Genomic DNA, 25956 nt, shown 5'->3' with positions numbered 1-25956 from the left:
GTCGTCCAAAGTGGCTATTTTATTTATGATGCAACACACCCACCACCCTCATAGGCTGACATAAGCAAACATGAATAATGACTCATAGCAAGCACTGTATTCATATATAAAGACAGGACAAGTGATATTGAGCAGAACCCTGGGAACTACCACTGCCTTTAAGAAAGACTGATTGGAATCCAAGGTAAAAAGAACTGAACCCTGTGTAATATATAAATATAGAATACATATAAAATATATAAATATAGAATGCATATAAAATATATAAGTATAGTAGTAGAGTGGTGTACTGTGTAAGCCATAGTTTAGAAAAAAATTATATTTTTGTAGTACAGGTATAGGACCTTTTATCCAGAATGCTCAGGACCTGGGGTTTTCTGGATAATGGATCTTTTCATAATTTGGGTCTTCATACCTAAATTCTACTAGTAAATCATGTAAACCCAATTGACTGGTTCTGCTTCCAATAAGGATTAATTATATCTTAGTTGGGGTCAAGTACAAGGTACTGTTTTATTATAACAGAGTAAAAGTAAATTTTTAAACATTTGGATAAAATGGAGTCTATAGCAGACAGCCATTCTGTAATTCGGAGCTTTCTGGATAACGGAAACCCGTTATCCAGAAAGCTCTGAATTACGGGATGGTCATCTCCCATTGACTCCATTTTATCCAAATTTATAAAAATAACTGTATCAATTCATTTCACTTTAATAATGAAACAGTACCTAGTACTTTATCCAAACTAAGATAGAATTAATCCTTATTTTTATGCAAACCCAGCCTATTGTTTTTTATGTTTAAATGATTTTCTAGTAGACATAAATTACATAAAAATCCATAATATGGAATACCCCAGGCTCTGAGTGTTCTGGATAACACTAGAATGTTCAATGTAAGCCCCCTTACCTCAATGTATAGTACAGAAATAGTTGTAGAATTCTCTGCCTAAAGTGGTTGTGCTGGCAGATACATTAGATAGCTGCAAGAAAGTGTCAGAAGATTTATTTAGAAAGTGAGAAATGAATGATGCAACATTACCGAAATTAACTCAGTAAGAAGTTGATCCAAGATTTTTTTCTTTACTCTCCTCAACTAGGAGTTATAAATAAGGTTTTATTTGGACAAGAAGTTAACCTTGATTTACATGGGACAACTGTATCTACTGTAATGTTCGCTGTAAATAATACAACATAGTAATGATAATAATCAAGCAGGGTTGATCTTCTTCTGGATCAACTTAAAGTTTGGCAGGTTTCCCTGAAATACTGTAGTTGAACTTAATGCACTGTACGTGTCTCTTTCTTGCATGTTATGTGTCTTTCTTGCATCTCATCTACCATGTGCAATTCATATATTTAGAAGTGGTAAGTTATATTATTTATATGTTTTGTGACGTTGAACTACCCCCTTTAAAAATCGGGGCATGTGACCCATTTCATGATTTGGGAGAATGAAAGCCACAAAGATAAATGAAACTGTATAATTTAACTTTAATTTATATTTGTATAATTCATATAATTATATAAACCATATATTATTGAAAGAAAGCCACAAAAAGAAATAGATTTCTTGAGAGGAAATAAACAAATGATATACAAAATCATACAGATCATATACAACTGTATACAAAATTAAGAAGGAAATTATAAATCTCGTTTGACATTTTTTTTCTCTTATTCAACTGCATTTATTAGGTCATTTAATATACCTGGTGTTACTGACCCTTTAAACAGACTCCAAATATCTATTAGCCACACTTTTTACAGTGTGGGTCTGTACTGGAACCCTATTAGCATGGTCACAATACCACAAAATAAGATCAGTCACAAAAGAGCTAACAATATTATCTATTTCCTTTTTAAGGGGAAATAACAAAATGTGTGCGGCAGTGTAGAAATCTGCAGGGATCTCCATCAGGAAATGTGATAGAGATTAAAGGCACGTGTTGGAAACGCTATAGCTCAATGCACATTTCTAGAAAGCCTTCGTACACAAGTCCTGTTAAATGTTTTGATGCTAAATTTAACTTTTGCCATGTAGGCGGGTGACTATGTGGCAAACCATCTATTCAGGCAGCTGTGTTAGATTGTTAATATAGTGAGTAATATAGTGTAAGTACATACATAGAATCCCTAATACTGGTCATTAACATCGAATGTAAAAAAAAAAGTTTCTGCTACATAGATCGGGCCCTACAACCCTGCTAGGCAAAAACTACTGCTATAAGCAATGGTCAAAGTATCAGGAGCAGAGCAGAAGGTACTTTATAGACATGGTGGCACACTTGTTGCCCGGCAACTTTGGGGTCCTTGGTTCAAACCTAACCTGAGCAGTATCGGCAATGAGTTGATGTTCTTAGAGCTGTCAATCCCCCCTCTTTTTTTGGGCGTTACCCAATTTTAGCCCCTTTCCTCAGTCTTCCTGTCACTCTACTACATTCCCATGATTTTTCACGATTCTCATTAAATTATGTGGTGCGCATGTGTAGCGCTGTCAACTTTGTAAACATACTAATCAGGGCGAGGTGCGGCGCTTGCAGCGTGCTGCCAAAAAAAATGTCCGAGTTTGCAACATCACATTCGGTGACGTCAGCGGAAGTCCTGTCAAGCACATAACTTCTCCTGAAGCTTCCGAAACTGAACTGCGCATGCACTCCACTGACATTATTGAAATGTTCTGCACATGCGCACATCGGGTTTTTGCCTGCAAATCGGCAGAATGCATCAGAGTAACGGGACAGAGCACACAGGGCCGGATTTACATAGCAGGTGCTCTTAGGCCCGATGTTTGTCGCCCTAGTCCCCCCCTTTTATTTGCTCAAATTTTCATCAGGCCCAGAGCAATGGGGATGGGCACACAGGAAATTTATAAAACTATCATATCTCCTGCGCATCCCCAGTGTTTCTGAACCAATTTGGGTGTGGTTGGGCAGCATGCTGCTCCCCTAAAATCATGCTGTCCTAGGCCCAGGCTTTGGTGGCCTCTCCATAAATCCGACCTGAGTGGAAAACCTAGTTACTCCTAATAAAATGGGGGGGGGGGGTTTAAAGGAGAAGGAAAGTAAAAAAATTATTCCTACTTCATTTGGTTCCTCAATATGCCCCCTCCTGAAACGCTATATTGTAAAGTCCGATGTTGCTGCTGTTTCCCATTGTCCCATTGTTCCCATTGTTTCCCATTTGTCATTGCGCATGCGCTCCCTTCGTGACCCCTTGACGTCACCTGAGACGCATCTGAGACGCATCTGAGACGCATCTGCTTGCCAACACGGAATCAACGTGTAAGCAGGAGCGCTATTGGCTGCTTAAGAGAATGGGGCAGGATTAGAGAGGTCAGCGATGACGTCAGCATGGATCACGTGATTAAAACTTCAGCACTGAACACGGAACCTTGAAGTTTAATCTGCGCATGCACAGGGCACTGGAGATCCATTCTGCGCATGCGCATGCCCTATTCTGAGCGATTTCTGGACAGCAGACAGGGTATGTGATTTTATACATGTTTAAACTTATTTTTACATCGATTGCTGCTAAAATATTTATGTCAAAACTAAGGAGGGAAAGGATACTGGCACAGATACATATTTATCATTGGCAATACTTGGAGCATAATATCGTTTTTGACTTTCCTTCTCCTTTAACAGCTCTGCATGTGCAGTAGCATTCATAGAGGAGCATTTGCACAGGCAGCGATCAGCAGCTTCAGAAGAGCGTTTGTGACATCACTTCTGGTACAGCTCTCCCCCCAAATAAATATTTCTTCAGGTTGACAGCTCTTTGTTCTCCTTGTGTTTGTGTGGAGTAGTTGCACTGGGTACTCCGGTTTCCTCCCACACTCCAAAAACATACAGGCAGGTTATTTTGAGTCAGTGGCGTGACTACTACCATATAGCATACCCCAAAGTCATCATGGGGCACAGGTGCTGCTGTATGACAGTTCCCCATCCCCTGCACATTAAACTTTTCTGACCAATTGCTTTTTTGTTCTCACCAGCCCCCCCATAGATTTTTTGCACGTGGTGGGATCCAGTGTGAACTTGTTTGCCACTTCAGATTGTAAGAGTCACTGTGGCAGGGACTAGATTGTAAACTCCACTCGACAGGGACTAGATTGTAAGCATCACTGTGGCAGGGACTAGATTGTAAGCATCACTGTGGCAGGGACTAGATTGTAAGCTCCACCGCGGCAGGGACTAGATTGTAAGCGTCACTGCTGTCACGTAAACGTGTGACGTATGACCAACTAGCACACACAGGGAAATACCACACCTTTAAGAGGGGTTTACACAGGGGTTTATTTCCGATATACAACAAACAGTAGATCAGGAACACGGCATTAGCATGTGAACTCCCCCAAGTCCCAAAACACTCCTGGTCCGAAATAAAGAGCCTCCCTTGGAGCAATCCACTCCAAGATGCACACGCCCTCCAGGCCAATCCAAATCCAAAGTCAGGGAGTTCCTTTGGGCAATTTCAAAGGGGTAAGGAGCAAAGTGCCTTTGGGTGAATCCACAGAATAACCATACCTCGAGGGGATCCAGGTATAAACAGTCCTCTGGGAGGTAGGGAGATCCAAACTGTTGGAGGGAGTCTTCTTGCCTCAGCTAGGATAAACTCCAAGGAACCGCAGAGGAGGGTGACCTGCCGCAGCCAGGTTACACCCCAGACGAACAACAACAACTCTCTAGCCCTCCCCTCTGGTATACCTGGCCTTTTCCCCACCCCCTAGGGTTGATTGGCTGGGAGGCCGGCCTTGCTTCTGGTTAACCCCACCCAAGCAGGTCTGATTGGCAGGGGCCCTGCTGCATCATTAGGGGAGGGGGAAATACCTTGGAGGGGTTTGTCCAGCTCTTCTGGAGGGCTATCCTGGGAGCTCCTTTGTTTAAAGCTTTTTGGCGGGAAAGTAGAACAAAGAAGAAACACCATCTTGGATTGTATGTGTACTAGTCAATTAGCTATGGATAAAATGGGACCAGTAGAAGGGGATTTTGGTCACACTCAGTATTTGTCACAACTGCGGCAGGGACTAGATTGTAAGCATCACTGTGGCATGGACTAGATTGTAAGCTTCATTGTGGCAGGGACTAGATTGTAAGATCCACTGCGGCAGGGACTAGATTGTAAGATCCACTCGGCAGGGACTAGGTTGTAAGCATCACTGTGGCAGGGACTAGATTGTAAGAGTGACTGTGGCAGGGAATTTAATTTTAAATTTTGATTATGGATGATTTTGGACTATTTTTTGGACTTTCTTAACTATACTTTTTTCTTTTTGTATTTATAATGCATTTTTATATTTGCACTTATTTGCCACATTGTATTAATAACTTATTCAGTTTTATACATATGAATGTTATGGTTTTGAAAATGTATACAGAATCACTGTGGGCCTAATGAGGTTGGCTTCAAGTGTTTACCCAGAATACCCTAGGTTTATTTGGGTTAAAGGCAGGTCTGGACTGGAAGTCAAAAAAGGCCCTGCCATTCCAAGTACACAGAAGCCCAAATAGTCCTCCACCAACCCCCTAAATAATGACAGTCTATGGGACCTTATAGCAGCCCCTCTGGCATTTGCCAGAATTTACAGATTGCCAGTCTGGGCCTGGCTAAAGGTTATTTTGGATATATATATTAGCACATGGTAATGTTCTTTGTACACTTGATAAAGGTTATTGACCTAAAACATGTCGTGTAACAACAACCTGGAATAAAGGTTTTGCAGAGTCTACTGGAGTTCTCCTTCCTTTATTTTTTTGATTTACTGTGGCAGGGACTAGATTGTAAGCATCACTGTGGCAGGGACTAGATTGTAAGCTCCACTGCGGCAGGGACTAGATTGTAAGCGTCACAGCGGCAGGGACTAGATTGTAAGCATCACTGTGGCAGGCACTAGATTGTAAGCATCACTGTGGCAGGGACTAGATTGTAAGCTTCACTGTGGCAGGGACTAGATTGTAAGCATCACTGTGGCAGGGACTAGATTGTAAGCGTCACTGCGGCAGGGACTAGATTGTAAGCGTCACTGCGGCAGGCACTAGATTGTAAGCGTCACTGTGGCAGGGACTAGATTGTAAGCTTCACTGTGGCAGGGACTAGATTGTAAGCTTCACTGTGGCAGGGACTAGATTGTAAGCTTCACTGTGGCAGGGACTAGATTGTAAGATCCACTGCGGCAGGGACTAGATTGTAAGATCCACTGCGGCAGGGACTAGATTGTAAAATCCACTGCGGCAGGGACTAGATTGTAAGCGTCACTGCGGCAGGGACTAGATTGTAAGCATCACTGCGGCAGGGACTAGATTGTAAGCTTCACTGTGGCAGGGACTAGATTGTAAGCTTCACTGTGGCAGGGACTAGATTGTAAGCTTCACTGTGGCAGGGACTAGATTGTAAGCTTCACTGGCAGGGACTAGATTGTAAACTCCACTGGCAGGGAGTGGGACTAGATTGTAAGATTCACTGGCAGGGACTAGATTGTAAACTTCACTGGCAGGGACTAGATTGTAAGCTTCACTGGCTGGGAGTGGGACTAGATTGTAAACTATCTTGTGTACAATAGGAATACGGTGCTGCAGAATATGGCAGTATCATATAAAGGTTATTACTAACTAGATGTTTTACTATACCAGACTAGATTGTAAGCATCACAACACAGAAAATTCACGTAACATTCCTGTGTGCCCTGAATTAATGCGCTTGACTTGCCCTAACTGTTCAGACCAGCCCTTTCTGGTAAAAACTGCTCTTCGCTCCAATATTCGTCACTCTCTTTCCGATAGGGGTGTAAAATTAGACACGCCCACCCCCCGTCTTAGATTCTAAAGCCTCCTTTGTTATGTTTTTGACCTCACCAAAGTAACTTAGGCTCCGCCCATCCCAGCCCATAATAGCAGCGCACTTCCGCGTGATGCAATGTTTGGGCAGGGTGGCGTTGGTGTGTGGGAATGATGCAAGGCCTGAGGAAACTTTCACCAGCGACCTGAACTCCGCCACGCCCCTTTCCATGAATGCGCGCTCTGCGTGAGCCCGGCTGCTGCTACGATGTGAGAGCGGCTGAGACATTGGGGCCGTAGCTCTATGGTATAGTAAATAAACTTCGCCGTACAGTTGTCATTCGTTTGTAATTGCCTTGCATGATGTATTTCCACTTCCAGAACTCTCAGCGCGGGGGTACTATAGGGTACGAGCCACTGACAAACCCGAACCCTTCCTCACACACATATATATATATATTAGCACTTAAAAGGAGGTGCTCAGTCTGTGCGTGGGAGCAGGAGACCTCAAAGTACTCCATATACCGAAAGCTGGAATGACTTCCCACCTGTTCCCGCTCTTATGCTTAGGACTGTGGAGGACTGTACCATTCCCTCATCACTGCCCCCACCGAGGATGGGCGGAGCAACAAGTTATTCATACCAAGCGCACTGTACATTTGGAACATCCCACCCCATATACTTGTGCCGTCAATGTCGACCCTAGTACAGTCTGTAGCCCCGCCCCCTGCAACTTTCAATACGTCACGGTCATCCTTTCTATAATCTACTGCCGCCTGTTCTCAGTTTAGGCATTCAAGCGGTAGAACAGAGCGGGAAGGGCAAGGCGGGAAGCCGAGTGGAGACATCACCGAAAGGCAGGTAAGATCGCCGAGTAAAATTGTTCCAGTCATTTATGGGCATAATACATCTCCCCGCCCCCGATATGGCTCTGGCAGCGTGCGAACGCCGGCAATCACTGGGCAAGACGTGGCATCGGAATAAAGCTGCTGCTGCTTCCCATGCGGAGTGTAACTACTAATAACCCTGCCACTTGTCGGCGTCTCGCCACTACTAGCTGTAGACAAACTACATTTCCCAGCATACCTCACGCGGGCAGCTTTAAAACCTCTAAGGGCTCTAGAGTGACACAAACTTGCTTGCTGACAACGAATGGCCTCGGGAATGGTATTTCCTCTGCCCTAAAAGGTTCCCTGGCACTTTGCTTCAGCCCCCCCCCAATGCTCCGTGCCCGTAATTGGTCTGACCCAGATCCGGTGCCCTTCTTCCGCTTGGTTTCATGCCTCATGGGGATGTCGAAATATCCAGCCCTGCCCTGGCGTCACTCCATCATCAGCCTGTATAAACGTGCAGTTAGGCTTTTGTTCCATAGAACCCATGTTTAAATACACAGCATGTGGCCACCCTGAGGCTCTTTAGACATTGTTGAACTACAAGTCTTGTGCAAGCTGACTTCTAGTTCAAGAACACGTGGAGGACTGCAGGATGTTCACCTCCAGACTAATCACATGTATATGATTTAATAATTTGAGATGTTTGTGTGGGCACACGGCAAGTCACTCTTGTTGTCCCCTCCATGCTGCCCTTTAGGGTCAGTCCACACGAGCAGATTCGGGGAGATTTAGTCGGCTGGCGTCTAATCGCCTCTTCTGGCCGACAATCTCCCCGAACTGCCTTCGAGTGTCTTCCCGTCCACTATAATGAAAAGTCGCCTCCGCTAAAGCACACGCATTCGTTTTCCGAAGTTGCCTCACAAGGAAACTTCGGGCGACTACGGAAAATGAAGCGCTGCGTCTGCTTTAGCGCAGGTGACTTTTCATTATAGCGAAGGCAGTTCAGGGAGATTGTCACCCAGAAGAAGAGGTGATTAGTCGCCAGGCAACAAAATCTCCCCGAATCTGCTGGTGTGGACTGACCTTTACACTCACAGCGCTCACCTAATGAAGATGGATGAAGCAATTCTTCCTGCTTCTGTTTCAGGCGGGCTCCTTCCTGCCTGTCTCGCCCTCACATCCAATCTAACCCAAAGCCCTGCTGGATATATTCTATCATTTCATTAACTGCTGATGACAGGAGGTTTCCTATTCCCTGCAGCCCTATGTAGGTCTGGCTTTCCATCCGTCACATAAGTTATTTTCCCTGCGCTGTCATTACAGCAAGCAAATAGAATGAGCTGAATGAAGCATGCAGGAGCGACGCAGGACTAGAAGCAATTCAGGGAAAAAGCCCACATTTGGTGGCACAGGCATATTTTCAGGCACCTGGAGCCCTGTGAAAGGCTGATATGCTTTGCTGAGATGGTCTATTTACTGTCAAGTGCATGAAAAGCTATTGAACAGATGCATTGTAGTTGCAGGTGGCTTGCCCTGAGTGGAATGGTACTTGCGTAGTCTTAAGCTGGCCATAGACGCAAAGATCCGATCGTACGAATCAACGTACGATCGGACTTTCCCATCTCCCGACCCTCCACTAACCATTCCGATCAAATAAGAACAGATCACCCAATATTCTGCCCCTGACAGCAATCTTACGATACTTATGTCTGACAACACTAATGACAGTCTCCCACTGAAAATCGTACGATCGGCAATACACGCAGAGATATTATCGGCAGGCGACAGAAATTTTCTAACCTGTCCGATCGACCAAACGACCGATCTCCGACGGACGAAAAATGTCGGGACTCTCCACACATGGTCCGAAAATCGTACGAATCCACGATTCGTACGATCGGATCTTTGCGTCTATGGCCAGCTTTAGACATATGCCAGTCCCTTTTATGCCTGGAATACATTACACAGTTCTGTGGAATATGAGGTCACGGGGCCACGTTTATTAAGTGGGTGCAGCAAGAAACAATATGACTCACTGGGTTATGTTGTTAACCCCTTGAGTGCTACTACCAACTAGTCCGCCGCTCCCATATGCGTGTCCCTTCACTGGCTCCCAATCTCTTCTAGAATCTAATTCAAATTACTAACACTCATTCAAGGCCCTTAATAATGAAGCCCCTCCCTATATTTCATCTCTGATCTCCAAATATACTCCTTCACGCAACATTCGCTCTGCTCCTGATCTTCGCCTCGCTTCTCCTCTCTTCTGCCCATTCTCGTCTACAAGACTTCTCTCAGGCTTCTGCTGTTCTCTGGAACTCTCTGCCTCGAGCTGTCAGACTTTCTCCTTCTTGCCCAACTTTCAAGCGCTCCTTAAATACCCACCAGTTTGAAGAAGTTTATTCAATGTACCTTAAGTAATCAATCATTGCTGTATCGATAATCACAAATTGTTTCTAAAATCCTAATGTCTTAATTCTTACCTAACCTTTAGTTTGTAAACTCGAATTTGTAAGGCCCTCTAATCCTATTGTACTGTGTAACCCTTGTTTGTTATACACCATTTTATTCCCTGCTTGTTATAACTAAGGTAAAGCACTGCGTATCTTGTCAGCACTATATAAATAAATGATGATAGTCTGCTGTGGGTTTGTGTTTTGGTCTCTGTTCATAAATAGGGGCCCTTGTATTTGTGTGTGTTGCCGTACAGCACTCTAGGGAAGTAGCTTTCCCTTTAAAGACACACTCTGATATAGACCAATATTCAGTCAGCAGTTGGTAGGCCCAAAATTGTCTTTTTATAGTCAATGTAGGCCCAACTGCAAACAGGCAACCTGTTAGCCAATGCTGTGAGCTTCCTGTTTAAGTTTCCTTTCTTATCTTTCCCCACACTAAAATGGAATATATGGAGACAATGGAAACTACACAATGGAACATTGATCTCACACCCAGTTTAAAGACAGACAGTCTTACTAAGTAGTGACTAAGTAGTGACACTTGTAAGTGCCCTGCAGTGTTCTGTAGCCAGATAGACAGCTGGCATTTATGGCAATTAATGGGAAATAATTTAAAGTAATGAAAATATCATGTACCGTTGCCCTGCATTGCTAAAACTGATCTTTTTGCTTCAGAAACACTCTACTACTACTACTACTACTACTACTACTACTACTGTAGTTCATTTAAACAAGCTGCTGTGTAGCTATGGCGGAAATTGAAAGAATGTTATATATAGTACATGTTATATAGCGGATAACATATAACATTATGTTCTACAGAGGTTATCGGCTATCTGCTGTGTAACCTGAGCCTTTTCTCCTTTGAATAGCTGCCCCCATTGATACATAGCTGCTTATTTATATAAACAATGCAAATGTTTCTGAAGCAAACACATCCGTTTTACAAGTGCAGGGCAACACTGCATTATATTTTTATTACTTTAAAACACTTGTTTTTTGATGTTACTGTTCCTTTAAGGTGGTCATACATGGGTAGAAATGTGCGGAATCTGGCCGATCCGCCACCGTGGGATTATTTTGATCATCCCTGTTTTTTTAAATGTCCTACGCACATGGTCCAAAACTGACTTCTGTCCTCTGAGAGAGGCGTAGCTTAGGTTCAAGATAAAATAACTCTCCAAGGTCAGGTATGTTTTGTTTGGAAACATTGAGGCGCAGTCATCATGCGGCGTCCTTGGTCACACATTTGTTTAGTGACAACTTCTCGACCAATTATCATCAACAAACAACCACTTTTTTTCAGTTGCCTTGTGTTTTCTGTTTTTTTAATAGTCTTTCTAAAATTAAGATTTAAAAAAACAAAAGTTAAGTTTTCATTTTCCTAGCTGCTAGGTCGCAGACTTTCTCAGAAGGGGCCGTTCACCTTTACCAAAAAAATTCAAATAATGGCTCTTATCAGATTTATTTTTAAAGCTTTTGCTGAAATGTACATTTTCAACATGAATTTGTTTCACCCCCCCCCCTCGCATTTCCCAGTAAATCACATCATTGGATATCGATACTATTACAGATCAGTACTTTGTTTATTTTCAAGTGCAAGGTTTTGCTTGTGCTACGTAACTGTAGGATGGATTTCTGCAGTCTTGCCCCTCAAAAGTAAATTGCCTTCAACTTCCTATATAGATAGATAGATAGATATATAGATAGATAGATAGACAGATATAGATATAAATATAGATAGATATATTGATTGATATATATGTCTCTTAAATATATATATCTTAAATGTGTTTAATTTAGGTAGGTACTCCAAATCCTGACTGCTCCTGACTCCCTCCACCCACTGTCAGTATCCCATCCTGACATTCTTATGTTTATGGACAGTATTTTTCCACACTGAGATGTATTCATTATATATTCATTCAAATATTCTTTCTTAGCTTCTGCACAGAATATATCTCAAGGTTCACCAGTTGACTTGACATAGAGCCTGAACCTGTCGTTTATTGGAAAGAGACAAGTTCAGCCTTACGAATGTGTCATGTACAGTTCTATCTCAGAAATTTGAGACCGAAACTCTGTGTAGCTGAACGATATACCAGCCAGTGACTTGCAGTCCTGAATAGCAAGTGTGCTGTAAGAAGATAATAGGCAACAGTGCTGAGGAATATTTCCATGTTCTATGGATATATTACACCCTAATATTAATGGAAAGTGAGAGCCAGTTCTGTAGATTCTCCTATTCTTTGTACTTATAGTGCAGGTATGGGACCTGTTATCCAGAGTGGTTGGGCTCATGGGGTTTTCGTTATAAAGGGTCTTTCCATAATTTGGATCTCCATGCTCCAAGTCTGCTAAAGTATATAAACCCAATCGAATTGTTATGGATCCAATAAGTATTAATCTGTGTTGGGATACAATACAAGGTACTGCTTTATTGTTACAGAGAAAAAAATGTTTTAAAAATTTCAATTGTTTGATTAAAATTAGAGTTTAAAGGAGACGACCTTCCCGTAATTCGGAGTTTACTGGATAAAAGGCTTCCAGATAACGTGTACAATAAATTCACTTATACATGTTACATTTAGGGGCCAATTTATCAATCTATTTTTTTTTTTTTTTTTCACGATTTGAGAAAAAAAACGCTGTGAAAAACACAAGCACTAATATACTCGAGAATATTCTTTGTAATCTCCAATAGCTGCCTTTTAATAAAGAATAAAACCACGAAATTTCACCAGAAAAAACTCGGCAAGTTAAAAGCAGGAGAGGTTGTCTAGAAGTCAATAGAATGTTCTCTGACAACTTTTATTTATTTTTCCAGTTATTAAAACATTCTAGATTTTCTGCCTCATTGTAAATGAACGGGGCAATGAGATGATCATTGACATGCAACGTTTTTCTTTTAAGAAAAAAAAAACACGCATGGGAATATTTTATTTTTTTTCCTGAAGCTAGCATTCGAGAAAAAAAGTCTCACGAGTTTTGTAGGCATTTTATTTTTTCCTCGTAGAACTCCGTTTTTGAGAAGTCTTCCCCTTATATTATAGATTCTGTCTCGGTAACAATTATGGTGGTGTGTTTCAATGAATGTACTAGTTCGGTTTTCCTTCATATCCCTTCCTTCCTTCCTGTTAATGATCCGCTGAATACTGCTTTATCCTGTTTTCTGCCATTATACCACTGCCTCTGTTTTATCCTAACTCTCATCTCTGTTAGTTCAGTCTTCCTTCTCCTGCCAAACATATCCGTAGTAGTAATAGATTAGGAGTTGATTTATGCATCTCATAAATCTGGTACACTTTATAATAATTAAAGGAGACCTGTTACCCAGACACACAAAGCTGTATAATAAGAGTCCTTTTCAAATTAAACATGAAACTCAATTTTTTGTATTAAAGCATTCATAGCCATTGTAAACTCATTTAAAAATCTCGGCTGTCTTTCAAATATTGCCTGCCCCTCCTCTATACCTTAGGCAATTACTTTTACTTTCCATTCAGCTCTTCGTAGGTGTAGCCAGGGCATGGGGATGGGCATCAGGTCCCCTATTCTCCTATTCTGACACATAAACTTGCAATATATATATATGATGATGATGATGATGATGATGATGATGATGTAGTAGTAGTAGTAGTAGTAGTAGTAGTAGTAGTAGTAGTAGTAGTAGTAGTAGTAGTAGTAGTAGTAGTAGTAGTAGTAGTAGTAGTAGTAGTAGTAGTAGTAGTAGTAGTAGTAGTAGTTTAACTACATTTTTCTTTACTAACCTTACAAAATAGGATTTGGAAGCATTTTTTGGGTGTTTGGTCCTCTTTAAAGGGATACTGTCATGGGAAAACATGTTTTTTTTTAATTCTGCACCAAAATCCATTTTTTTCAAATGAGCAAACAGATGTTTTTATAATTCAATTTTGAAATCTGACATGGGGCTAGACATATTGTCAGTTTCCCAGCTGCCCCCAGTCAATGGATTTCAGTGCAGAATTCTGCTGGAGCTGAACTATTGACTGATGTGTTTTGAAAAAAACATGTTTTCCCATGAGTGAATTTATTGTACAAGTTATCTGGAAGCCTTTTATCCAGTAAGCTCCGAATTACGGGAAGGTCGTCTCCCATAAACTCTAATTTTAATCAAACAATTGAAATTTTTAAAAATGATTTCCCTTTAAGGCAACACATGTTTTGTTGTGGTTCAAGAGAGTAAACCGATTATACCAGCGTAACACGGAGAGTTCAATGTGGGTTGTAGCATTACCTATCACCCAACTTGTTAGCTGACTCCACTATTCCCCATGTGGCAGATTCATATACACAGACCCCCTGCTAGGAGACCAAAAAAGTCAAACTTTTTTTTGTAATGTGACCGTGCAAGAATGCTCTGACAGCTGCAGGTATCATAGCAGATGTGGGAGTGGCTGCCCTCTGCCATTTGCTGGCCAAACCTCTGCCCCCCCATAGCACTAAAATATCACCCCCCCCCCAAGAGGGACAAATGCTGGTGACACATAACTCTGTAAGCATCCCATGTGACAAGCCAATGGTGTCCACTATGCTGCACTCCTGCTGCTGTTAAACTTCAACTTCGCACTGAGAAGCAGCTACAACACTTGCGTCTACTCTGAGCCTTTACATTGATACATGCTTCAAAGAGTCCGTTCTACTGCCACATTATTATAAGAAGGTATTTCATTTTATACCAGATCTTTACATGCCTCAAAATATACATCTTTATTTAAATAATTCCCTTACCCATTATCTTTGTGTTTATTCTTGACTACCTGATACGAAAGGAATGCATATTCCGTTTTATATACAAGTAAATGGTTTCTTTAAAACAACACACCTGAGATTAATCACGAAACGGAACTATTGACTTTGTTTATTATTTGCCATTTGGTTTGCAGCACATCATTTGCACAGTGCCCCAAAATTCCAAATAGTTTGCTGTCTGCGAAGCAATATGGATATGGTTCAAAGCAAAGCCTGACAAGTAATCCATAAGCTGTTTCCTAGCCATCATAAATTGTATTATTGATCGGTCATATTTGGTACAAGAAGGAAGATATTAGTTGGGAAATTACTTTTCTGCAGGATTGAGAGTTTCTTGTGTTGCTCCGCTCATACTGTCTCTGGCTAAATATATTTTAGCCTTTCCCCTATCCTTTTACTTCTTCTCAGACAAATACAAACATCTTTTCTTTCCTGCTGGTTTTTCCCTGCTGCGGATTTCCTTGTAAGTAATCTATTTGAAACAGATTGATTGCATTGCTAAATTGAAGGCTGTTTAAGGATGCTATTCATTGACGAATAAATAATAGATGCTGATGAGTTTGTTTCCTTGCCAAGTACCTTTTTATGGTACAAGGAACCAATTTGAGCAAATGGGAAAGGTTTTTCTGTGTTTACGGGAGGGAAATTTTCTTGAGCAACACTCAAGGAAGCAACAGATGGTAATGGTAATATGCCTAAAGTTACATCATGCTTGTTTGACATTTTCACAGCAGTGGTTTGTATTCTTTTGCAGGATAAAGGAAAGAATAACTGCAGAAAAAATGAGCAGTAACTGTATAGCAAGCTTTGGAAAGAAGCTTATCCGCAGGAGAGTTATCAGCTTTGACGATAAGGAAACAAGCTTTGCCCGATGCCTGACCACATTGGATCTAACTGCCCTGGGGGTGGGCAGCACTCTTGGAGCTGGGGTATATGTCCTGGCAGGGGAAGTAGCGAAAAAGTCAGCAGGACCTTCCATTGTCCTCTGTTTCCTAGCCGCAGCCCTGTCTTCTGTGTTGGCTGGTCTGTGCTATGCAGAGTTTGGAGCAAGGGTGCCTAAAACTGGATCTGCCTACCTCTACAGCTATGTTACAGTAGGAGAAATATGGGCTTTCACCACTGGATGGAATCTCATCCTCTCTTATGTCTTAGGTACGTGTAACCTCCAAATTTGCCATTTCATTTAAAGGGTTTGTTCACATTTAGATTACATTTGGTAGGATGTAGAGCAGTGATCCCCATCCAGTAGCTCATGAGCAACATGTTGCTCCCAGTAGCCTCAAAGCAGGAGCTTATTTTTGAATTCCTGGCATGGAGGCAAGTTTTGGTTGCATAAAAACCAGATATACTGCCAAACAGAGTCTCCTGTTGCTGTCAGTCCACAAAGGGGCTACCAATAGGCAATCACAACACTTATTTGGAACCACCGAGGAACATTTTTCATGCTTGTGTTGCTCCCTAACTCTTTTTACATCTGAATGTTGCTCATGGGTGAAAAAGGTTGGGGACCCACGATGTAGAGAGTGATATTCTGAGACAATTTGAGATTGGTTTTACATTTTTATCATTTGTGATTTTTTTTTTGATTTAATTACCCAAGCAATCATGCACTCAGTTGAACAAGACACTGGAACATGAATAGGAGAGGGCCTGAATAGATAAATGAGTAATAAAAAGTGGCAATAATAATACATTTGTTGCCTACAGAGCATTTGCTTTTTAGATTGGGTCAGTGACCCCCATGTGAAAGCTGGAAGGGGTCAGAAGAAGGCAAATAATTAAAAAAAACAAACTATGAAGAAAATTTTAAAATTTGTTTAGAATGGGCCATTCTTTAACATACTAAAAGTTAACCAAAATGTTGTATCCTGTTGATATGTTTTTATTAAAGGTTATGTGAAAACCTAGGGATTGTGATTGATGGTTTTGCTGTTATTCTTATCAGGTACTGCCAGTGTAGCGCGAGCTTGGAGTTCTACGTTTGATGATCTAATTGGCAGCCATATTTCCAACTTCTTCAAGGCAAATGTATCTTTTAAAATTGAGAACGTTCTCGCGGAGTATCCGGATTTCTTTGCTGTGATTCTCATCATTTTGTTAACAGGTGTGTATAATTTTTTTGTATGTCTTTATGTTTCATTTGCTGCTGTTTGTGTATTTGGTAATATTTATCTTTGACGTCTTGTGTTTGTTGAGTACTCCTCTTTGTTCCTTTTGGTTAGAAACACAGTGCTTCTAAATGTCTGTTGGTGATGTGTGCTAAAAGGAAAGACCAATGACCGTGGACTTCCAAGGTTTTCACAAACAAAACACTGAAAGGGGCCTCTTTCAGCACTGAGTAACCATCAGCCAGTTCTCACTGCACATTTATGTTCGGTACAGTGTGTTTCTATGGGAAAAGCAGAGAGAGCACATCCTGTGCCCGTATTTAGTATCTAGAGGTAGAGAGCCACAATAACTCCATTGGAATGAAATGGTGTAACTATATTGCAGTCTTGGGTGGAACTGTAAGAATTCCCACATGGATAGAGAGGAAAAAGTGTAAGCTATTTGCCATCTGCTTAGAAACACTGTTTTTCCCCTTTGATTTTGCACATGCACCTCTGCTGGCTAAAGTCTTTTACTGCCCTTTTTAAATAGCAGCCTGGGATTTATTTATTTCTTTCCTCTAGAGGAAGCTGTTTCAGCCATCTGCAACTATTCCTTGATATTCTGCCTCTGAACTTTATTTTGTTTCATTCCATCTATTTCAACTGAACACAGCAGAAAAAATGAGAATTAAATATTTTTACTTTAGCCCTAAAGTAATGAAGCATGCAAACTTTTTTTATTGTTCTAGTGCTGCTAAATTGAACATACTTTATGAACTGAAAAATAATCTTATCCAATTAAAAAGCTGTCCCAGATCAAGAATTGCACTGATTAAAGTTCACATTTATGTCTGCTACATCTGCTTTGTGCAGACAGTAGTAATATATAATTCCATATGGGTGCCCCTGCCCGAACACTAAGCACACCACATCAACAAAGGCTTTGTGAATAAACATTAGTAAATGATATGTACACACGGATCCTGTCTGAGCTCCATTTGGTTCCATCAGCAATTTTGATGCGGGGGTAGCTAATGCTGAAGGAACAATGAACTTAAGATAGTTGTGGAATGAATATGGTGCCTTTTGAAAGCTGATTGGTCTGTTACAATTCTGCTTCTAAAATTGCTGCTACATCAGACTAGTGTATTAGAGCTGACAGAGTCAAATGCCAGTGTGTTTATATTCTTAGAATATATGTTGTCTATGCTATTAACGGTTGTTTTTCCTATATGGGATTTCGGTTAATGCAAATTTACCAAGTTTTCCCCATCTCTTTGCTTCTGCAGCCCTCCTAGCTATAGGCGTTAGTGAGTCTGCTCTGGTCAATAAGATATTCACTGCAATCAATCTCCTGGTCTTGGCTTTTGTCATTGTATCCGGTTTTGTGAAGGGAGATCTTACCAACTGGAATCTGACTAAAGAACACTATGAAAATTTGACGGCACAATTAACAAATTCAACAGGGTAAGTGAGGCACGGTCTGATAATCTCTTTAATGCTGTCTTTACCACACGGCTGTTTTATGTTGGGAGTAGTCATAAGTATGTAAGTCGTTTTTGAACCACATTTAAAGGGTTGTACAGTTGGGAGTTACACTGATTGTAAATGCAGCCAAAATGTGTTCCCACTCTTTGCATAATTAGAGTGAGGTATAATTATTTTCATGACGCATAGCATAGGACTTCCAATAAGGTTTAATTATATCTTAGCTGGGATCAAGTACAAGGTACTGTTTTATTATTACAGAGAAAAGGGAAATCATTTTTAAACATTTGGATTATTTGGTTAAAATGGAGTCTATAGGAGACGGCCTTTCTGTAATTCAGAGCATTCTGGATAGCTGGTTTCCGGATAACTGATCCCATACCTGTAGTCGTGCATACTAGAACAGTATATTATGAAAACCACCGGGACTGTTTAAAGCACTTTGTGCACATTTTATGCATAGTTCCTATGTTTTTGTTTTGTTTTTTCCACAGAATTGGATCCTTTGGCTCGGGGGGCTTCACACCATTTGGTTTTGGAGGAGTTGCAACTGGAGCTGCTGCCTGTTTCTATGCATTTGTTGGTTTTGACTGCATTGCAACTACAGGTACATTTCTTTAAAATGTTCGTGAACTGCACTGATGTACATCTCTCTCGACTATAGATTGAGTCCAGTAGTAAAGACACAATAAACAAAACATTTCTCTTTCATTAGTCCTTTATTTGCACATCCAGCTAACTCCATGCTTCACTGGGACAATAGGAAAAGCTGGACAGGAAATGTAAAAGACGGGAGAACTTGTTGGGTACAGCCAATCAGATAATGCTGAGTTTCACTGCTTATCTTACAGGCTGTTCATGAAAGAACTGACACTCTCAACTTCCTGTTCTGGGAAATTACTATTTATTTCCTGTTGTAAGAAAAGTGATGTGAAAAAAATGTTTTTTTTTTTTTTGTTTTTTTTTTACGTTAAAGAAAGGAGGGTTAGGGAATCGCAAGGAAAATAAAAGTATCAGGTTAACCTGATACTGCTGTGCACAAAAGTCATTATAAGAGCAATGTCAAACTATTTATTTGTAGGTACACATGCAGTTAAGTACTTAAGTTTTTTTTATTTGTGGATCTTTATTGTTTGACATTTGTAAAAGATTATTATTTATTTATTTTTTGCTGGCCATGTGACATCACTTTTAAGAAACTAAGAACTAAACCCTCTATCTGGCCCACTGCGCCCCCTAGCCCTAACAGAAGGTGCAGCAAACCTAATTATAAATGCACAAAAATTCACAAGACTCATGATTACCTTTCCAGTTTGCTATTAGTTATTATGCTGTTATCAAACAGACAGAGATAAATGTTCATACATACACATACATACAGCTGTAAAAGTGTTGGTGCTAGTCCTACTGCTGGAGAGAAGAACATCGAGTCAGGTTTAGTCATGCCAAAATAATTGCCTTCTCCACTGCATGGACATGTTCACGCCCGACTTAGATTCAAATTATACCTAAGCGAAGCCATTTCCCCATACACTAAAGTGGCAACCTATTTTTTTATCCATGAATTTAAGTTGTATTTACAATTTCATTATCACAATATATGTATTTTTTTAATAGAAATCTGTTTTCCTATTTATCCTACATTCAACAGTACAACATAGTTATACCACAGTCTCTGTGTGTTTCTTTACTTTTAAGGGTGCTATTTGTGAATTTGGGTTATTAATTCATATTGATATTCTTCTACTTTAACAGGGGAAGAAGCAAAGAATCCCCAGAAGTCCATCCCTATCAGTATCATAATTTCCCTTCTTATATGCTTTGTGGCATATTTTGGTGTATCTGCTGCACTTACCCTGATGATGCCATATTTTTTGCTGAATGATAAAAGTCCTCTTCCTGATGCCTTTAAATATGTTGGCTGGGAGCCAGCCCGCTACATCGTGGCCATTGGCTCCCTCTGTGCTCTCTCAACAAGGTAAAAACCAAGCCTACTATCTGTGAAGATGCCTTAGTGATGAACCGTTCCATTTGCCTCCCTAGCACTTCAGAGTAGGCCTCTTAAATTTAAATTAGATTCTTAAAGGAACAGTAACACCAAAAATGAAAGTGTTTTATAGTAATTAAAGTATAATTTACTGTTGCCCTGGACTGGTAAAACTGATATGTTTGCTTTAGAGAAACTACAATACTTTATAAAAGCAAGCTGCTGTGTAGCCATGGGGGCAGCAATGAAAAAAGGAGAAAAGGCACAGGGTTACATCCCATTGTATTCTACAGAGCTTATCTCTTATTTGCTGTGTAAACCTGTGCCTTTTTACCAGTGCAGGCTAATAGTACATTCTATTGTAATTCCTTTAAAACTATTTATTTTTTGATGTTGCAGTTCTCCAGCGAGAGTTATCCATACCAGTTCTGCCTCCGTCATCTTGCTTTTGAACATAGAGAGATCAATGTGCAGTTTTAACTTTTCGATATTACACTGTAATCAAGCCTTTTTGGCTGTTTAGTGCCAGTAATGCTACAGAAGTGATGGATAAGGAGAGGAGCTTACAAAATAAGTTGTTTGACCACTTGCAGGCCAACAATCAGATTATCATATGAGAATAATGCAGACCCTTTGGGCAAGGAAAGGCCCAATAGAGATCAGTCGGAGAAGCTTTTCTTTGGGCCCCATATACTGGCTAATAAGCTGCAGGCTATGTTTTTATTGCGGCCAAGTTGACGGCTAATGTCCCACTGTGTATGGCCTCCTTAAGTCCATTGTGCTGCTATTGACTACAGCCTCCAGATGTCATGGAGGCACCAATATGTAATAGACCTAAAATTAAAAAGCTAAACTAATACCTCAGTTACCTGAATCATTGCTATAGTACGAAGCATTTACTGTCTGGCCATGATAGATAATCTTCAAAGGAGCTTCCTGCATCTGAAACAAATGTCTCTTGCATGTTTGCGTAGATAGTACTCATGCCGTATTCCTTAATTTTTGTGAGGTGGTTAAACTAAATATTCGTGTGGAGGTAATCCATTTGTTTGTCTTTTCTGCAGCTTGCTGGGTTCCATGTTTCCTATGCCTCGTGTGATCTATGCCATGGCAGAGGATGGCCTGCTTTTCAAATCCCTGGCGAAAGTCAACAAGAGGACAAAGACTCCACTGATTGCCACCATTGTGTCTGGAGTTATCTCAGGTAACAACTGTTCAAATCTTGGCCTGTAGTAGATTGTGATAAGTCCTGCAGTAGCTAGAAGCTAGTTTGTATCTTGGTTATTCTTGCCAAATTCTAATACTTGATTAATGGTTGCTCTTGATTTTTAGTATGGTTTCCAATATTTATAAGATGCTCATTTTCTAAAATTCTTCAGCATCCCTTAGTCATAGTTCCCAGAGTATTGTACTGGAACCCTTACTACTCCACCTCCCATGGGATCCATTTACCTCATCTAGCAAAGCCTCTTCTGCTGTTTTCTCTTTCCATGCACAACATTACAGGGATATTAAAAGTAACTTGGCTTCACCACTGTGTTTTAAATAAATAAAAGGTGCTTTGCAGTAGTATGTATAGGGAACAGCATAACAAATGCAGATTTGTAGAGAAGGAAGATTTTATAGATGTTTTATTATTTCAAGTCAATATAAACTATAATATCAATATATTTTAATTATAATTTTTTGCTTGTTTATATTCAAATGTTATCCTAGGTTTATCTCTTATGTTTTGATCTTCTCTGTCATACAGCTATCATGGCATTCCTTTTTGAGCTGAATGTGTTAGTAGAGCTGATGTCAATTGGTACCTTACTGGCATATTCTCTTGTGGCAGCATGTGTGGCAATTCTTCGGTGAGTTTTTAAAAACAATGTTTTAACCCCATATCCAGTTACCTTACATGCATTCCAGTTTTTGCTGGAAAATGAAAAGCAAATGGGATCCAGATGTGTGTCCATCAGCTTGCACAGAAACATGCACCTTGCCTCACAGGGTGCTAGTGGTTACACCTAGGTGATTAGGATAGCAATAGGAAAACCATTAGGTTGCGTACACTGGATTTATTTTGAAAACAGTGATCATAATGTTTTGAAATCCATGATCTTTGTGCTTCATTGGCCCTCCAGCTTCCATTCAGTAGAGCAGGAAGCAGCTGTTTTGTAACTGCAATACAAACTGAGAGCATCACGGCATATTCAAACACTCTTTGCAACACTACTCGCACTTTGGTATATATTATCAATGAACTTTTGCGTCTACATTTGTTTATTTTGAATTTCAGGTACCAGCCAGATCAGCCGTGCAGTGACACCGAGATGGAAAGACTCAACGGGGAAGAATGTGAGAAAGAAGCTGCCACTTCAGAACCCGAAAAGAGTTTTCAGTTGAAACACCTTTTAAATCTAGATGGTGATGATTCCCCCACCAGAACATCTGGGCGCATTGTTTATGGAAGCGTTTCTGTAATCTGTAAGTGCCTCTAGTTTCTGTCACTCAGTAACTTGAGTTTTAATATTTTGCAGCTGCTTTTAATAAAACTTGCCTTTTACCTTTGTTCTCTCCCCGTAGCTGTTGTCTTCATCTTCCTGTGCTTAGTCCTGGCCCTGAAGATAGATGCCATTTTAGAAGGCAATGCTGTTTGGATCAGTCTTTGTGCAGTTCTGGCACTGATGGCAATTGGAATAACAATCGTAATCTGGAGGCAACCAGAAAACAAGACCCATCTAAACTTTAAAGTAAGTCTTTTAATCTCCACTAACTCTGCATGTCATTTATTTTGCCACACTATTCTGAAGTTCCATTACTTACAAGATATTGGCCCGTATGAAAGCTGAATTTGACTTTCTGGGGTTGGAGCAACCATTTAAGAAATTATCTAGGTAAATTAGGGAAAAGGGTAGTTAGGAATACTAGCATATTCCTCATGGTGTATGTGTCTGCCCAGGCAGATTGTGGCAGTTTACTAAAAATGTGAATGTGCATTGTATTCTCCGGGCATCAGAAAGGCGCCGATACACCACTTTATTTAACATAATGTTGTATTGGAAAACATACCTCCCAACGTAAAGAAATCAGAACAATTTAGGCCACATCTTTAATTTACCACGTCTACATTCAGACATGACCCCAACCACTTTCTACTGAGCCCCAATCTTTAGTCCAATGATTCGGAACTGCCCTGCCTAAGTAGTGACTGTTGGGAGGCATGCATTAGTAGTATATTTGAATGCTTAAAGAAATATCAGGGTTTCCTTTCCCAGGATCAGGAATTGAACGTGAATCCTTAAGCTGCCTAACATTGAAAATGCTGTAGAGTAGCCTTGGAAATGTTTAATCACTCATTCCTGTGGCTCCTTTAGTTAAACTGATAATGAACAGAAATGAGAGAGAGAGAAGTTTTTCAGGTCCTGTGTTTAGGGTATAAGCAGTGTACGTTTGTTTGTTTGTTTTTTTGTTTGGTTTTTTTTCACCCTTAACCTTTTTTTGACACACCTCTCTCTTTCTCTTAATCTTCTACAGGTACCTGCCCTCCCAGTGCTGCCTCTCTTCAATGTATTTATTAATGTGTATTTCATGATGCAGTTAAATGTATGGACCTGGGTACGATTCCTCATATGGATGGCAATCGGTAATTATTGTCTTACTTAAATATGGAAAACAATCTATCTATTTAAGGTTGATTGCTAAGGTCACAGATGTGTGCTACCAGTCAGTGGTTCAATGATAGACTGGAGCGTGATTAGGAAAGGATCCATAACCACGTAGTAGTTTATATTCTAGTGTGAAGAGCCGTTTATTTAAATATTATGTAAAACACATCAGCATCTATAGAGGCATGTTTGTGTTTATCGTGTGAGTCACATTGAGACCCAAGCAAACACTCCTACAGTCCACATGGCAGGACACCTTCCCCCCTCCTACTTATTGGAAAGTAGTAACAGAACTAAAGGCTGGCCAATACCTTGCCCTCCCCCCACTCCTCAACCCAACAACTGGGGATCCCCTAAACTCTCCCCTTTGCTGTAACTTGTTCTGAAAAGCAAAGTAGCTCTGCAAGGTTATGACAGTTAAATCCAACTTGGACCATATCTTGTCTAATGACCTATCATGCATTTACCATGGACTACAATGTGTTGTTATTGTGTTTCAGGATTTCTAATCTACTTTGTGTATGGTGTTTGGAACAGTGTGGAGGAAAAGAATTCCAAAGAAAAGACTTCCAACACAGAATACAAGGGCCATTCATGCAGTGCATAAGTCCGTACGGCCAGCCTGAGACTAGTATTGCCTGTGAGATTCAGTGCCACGTACAGGACTTAAAGTTTATGTATAGAAGCCAAGGGCCTGTAGTCTCTGCTGCGGGGTTCCTTTTAGTCTGCAACTTGATTACTGTACATATTATATCCTAACCAGCTAGTATTTTTGGTAATGAAATTGTGATCAGTAGCGTTGCATAGTATGCAACATCATCAGCAGTACATGTTCAGTGACACATTCATATGCCAAAATGAAGTATTTTTTTTTTCTTAATTTTAAGAAAGAGAGAACTAGTGGAGATTAAATAGGGTTTCGATATCTATTTATAATGTATTCACTCTGTAAATGTATCAGTAGCTGAGATATTGTTACTGTCTGGGTAGTTTCTCAGTGCTTTTTGTAGTTTTAAACAATGTATTTATTGTTTCCCTCCCCTAGATTAATGGCTCACAGGTACCACGGGTATAAAGATCTTGCTTCTGCGCAGGGTTACAATAAACTCCTGGCTCTGCTCTGGTCTGTTACCCCCTGTCCTGCCTAAACGCTCCCATTTTCTTTCTAGTTTTCTTGAAAGACTGATGTATTTATTGTACTGTACATATATTTTTATGTAGATTATTTTTTCTATTTTACGTATGCAGCTGTGTATATGTGGGGAGACTGCTTTTGAAGAATAAATGGAACATTTTTGTATTTCATCACTTGGATCTCCAGTCTGTTTACTGTATCAAATCATTTTGGGAGGATTTATAACATTGGTTATTGCTTGACAATACTGCTGTAGGTACAATTTATAAACGCACATTTTCTGAGTGTTAAGTCTTTGGGAGATGGTCTGACCTGGGTGATTTGATTACCCAGGGGTTTCAAAACATTAGTTTGGGGCATTGTTTACTTAAATAAATGATGTTCTAGATGGACCTGCCCTATTCTAAGCAACTTTTCAATTGGCCTTTTTTTGTATTGTATTTGTTATTGAACTTTCTAGTCTATTCTTTCCAGTCTGCAATTGAAACTGCTATGTAAAACTTCAATATTTTTGTCCATTATTCAGAAAGCTCTGAATTATAGAAAGGCTGATTCCCATAGACTCCATTTTATCAATATTTTTCAAAATTATTTCCCCATTCTCTGTAATAATTAAACAGTACCTTGTAATTGATCCCAATAAAAAAAACAAATAATCCTTATTCAACGCAAAATCAGCCTATCAGGTTTATTTAATATTTTTATATGATTTTCATGTAGACTTAAGCTATAAAGTTGCAAATTACAGAAAGATCTGTTATCTGGA

At 40.2% G+C, this 25956-nt stretch overlaps 1 protein-coding gene across 5 annotated transcripts; it reads left to right on the top strand.

Moving 5' to 3' along the window:
• The first annotated feature begins 151 nt into the window (after positions 1 to 151).
• On the top strand, positions 152 to 25360 carry slc7a3.L (solute carrier family 7 member 3 L homeolog). Of its 5 annotated transcripts, XM_018228635.2 has the most exons (13): positions 6935 to 7082; positions 9073 to 9075; positions 15592 to 15989; positions 16783 to 16941; positions 18217 to 18394; positions 18910 to 19022; positions 20171 to 20393; positions 21467 to 21606; positions 22156 to 22258; positions 22687 to 22874; positions 22974 to 23140; positions 23925 to 24033; positions 24556 to 25360. In XM_018228635.2, the coding sequence occupies exons 3-13, from the start codon at positions 15620 to 15622 to the stop codon at positions 24660 to 24662; spliced, it is 1857 nt and encodes a 618-aa protein (XP_018084124.1). In that variant the 5' UTR covers positions 6935 to 7082; positions 9073 to 9075; positions 15592 to 15619; the 3' UTR covers positions 24663 to 25360.
• The last annotated feature ends 596 nt before the right edge of the window (positions 25361 to 25956 follow it).

The sequence above is a fragment of the Xenopus laevis genome, chromosome 8L (genome assembly GCF_017654675.1).
Source record: "Xenopus laevis strain J_2021 chromosome 8L, Xenopus_laevis_v10.1, whole genome shotgun sequence".
NCBI classification, from domain to species: Eukaryota; Metazoa; Chordata; class Amphibia; order Anura; family Pipidae; genus Xenopus; species Xenopus laevis.
Note: the sequence above shows the minus strand (reverse complement) of the source record. Positions and strands in the feature narration are given on the sequence as shown.

What these genes read in the sequence shown, in the direction of transcription:
- slc7a3.L (XM_041571912.1), top strand. Translation starts at nt 15,620, where the DNA reads ATGAGCAGTAACTGTATAGCAAGCTTTGGAAAGAAGCTTATCCGCAGG. An exon ending in TGGAAGCGTTTCTGTAATCT is followed by an intron (nt 22,875 to 22,973) that starts GTAAGTGCCTCT and finishes CTCTCCCCGTAG; the next exon opens with CTGTTGTCTTCATCTTCCTG. An exon ending in CCTCATATGGATGGCAATCG is followed by an intron (nt 24,034 to 24,555) that starts GTAATTATTGTC and finishes ATTGTGTTTCAG; the next exon opens with GATTTCTAATCTACTTTGTG.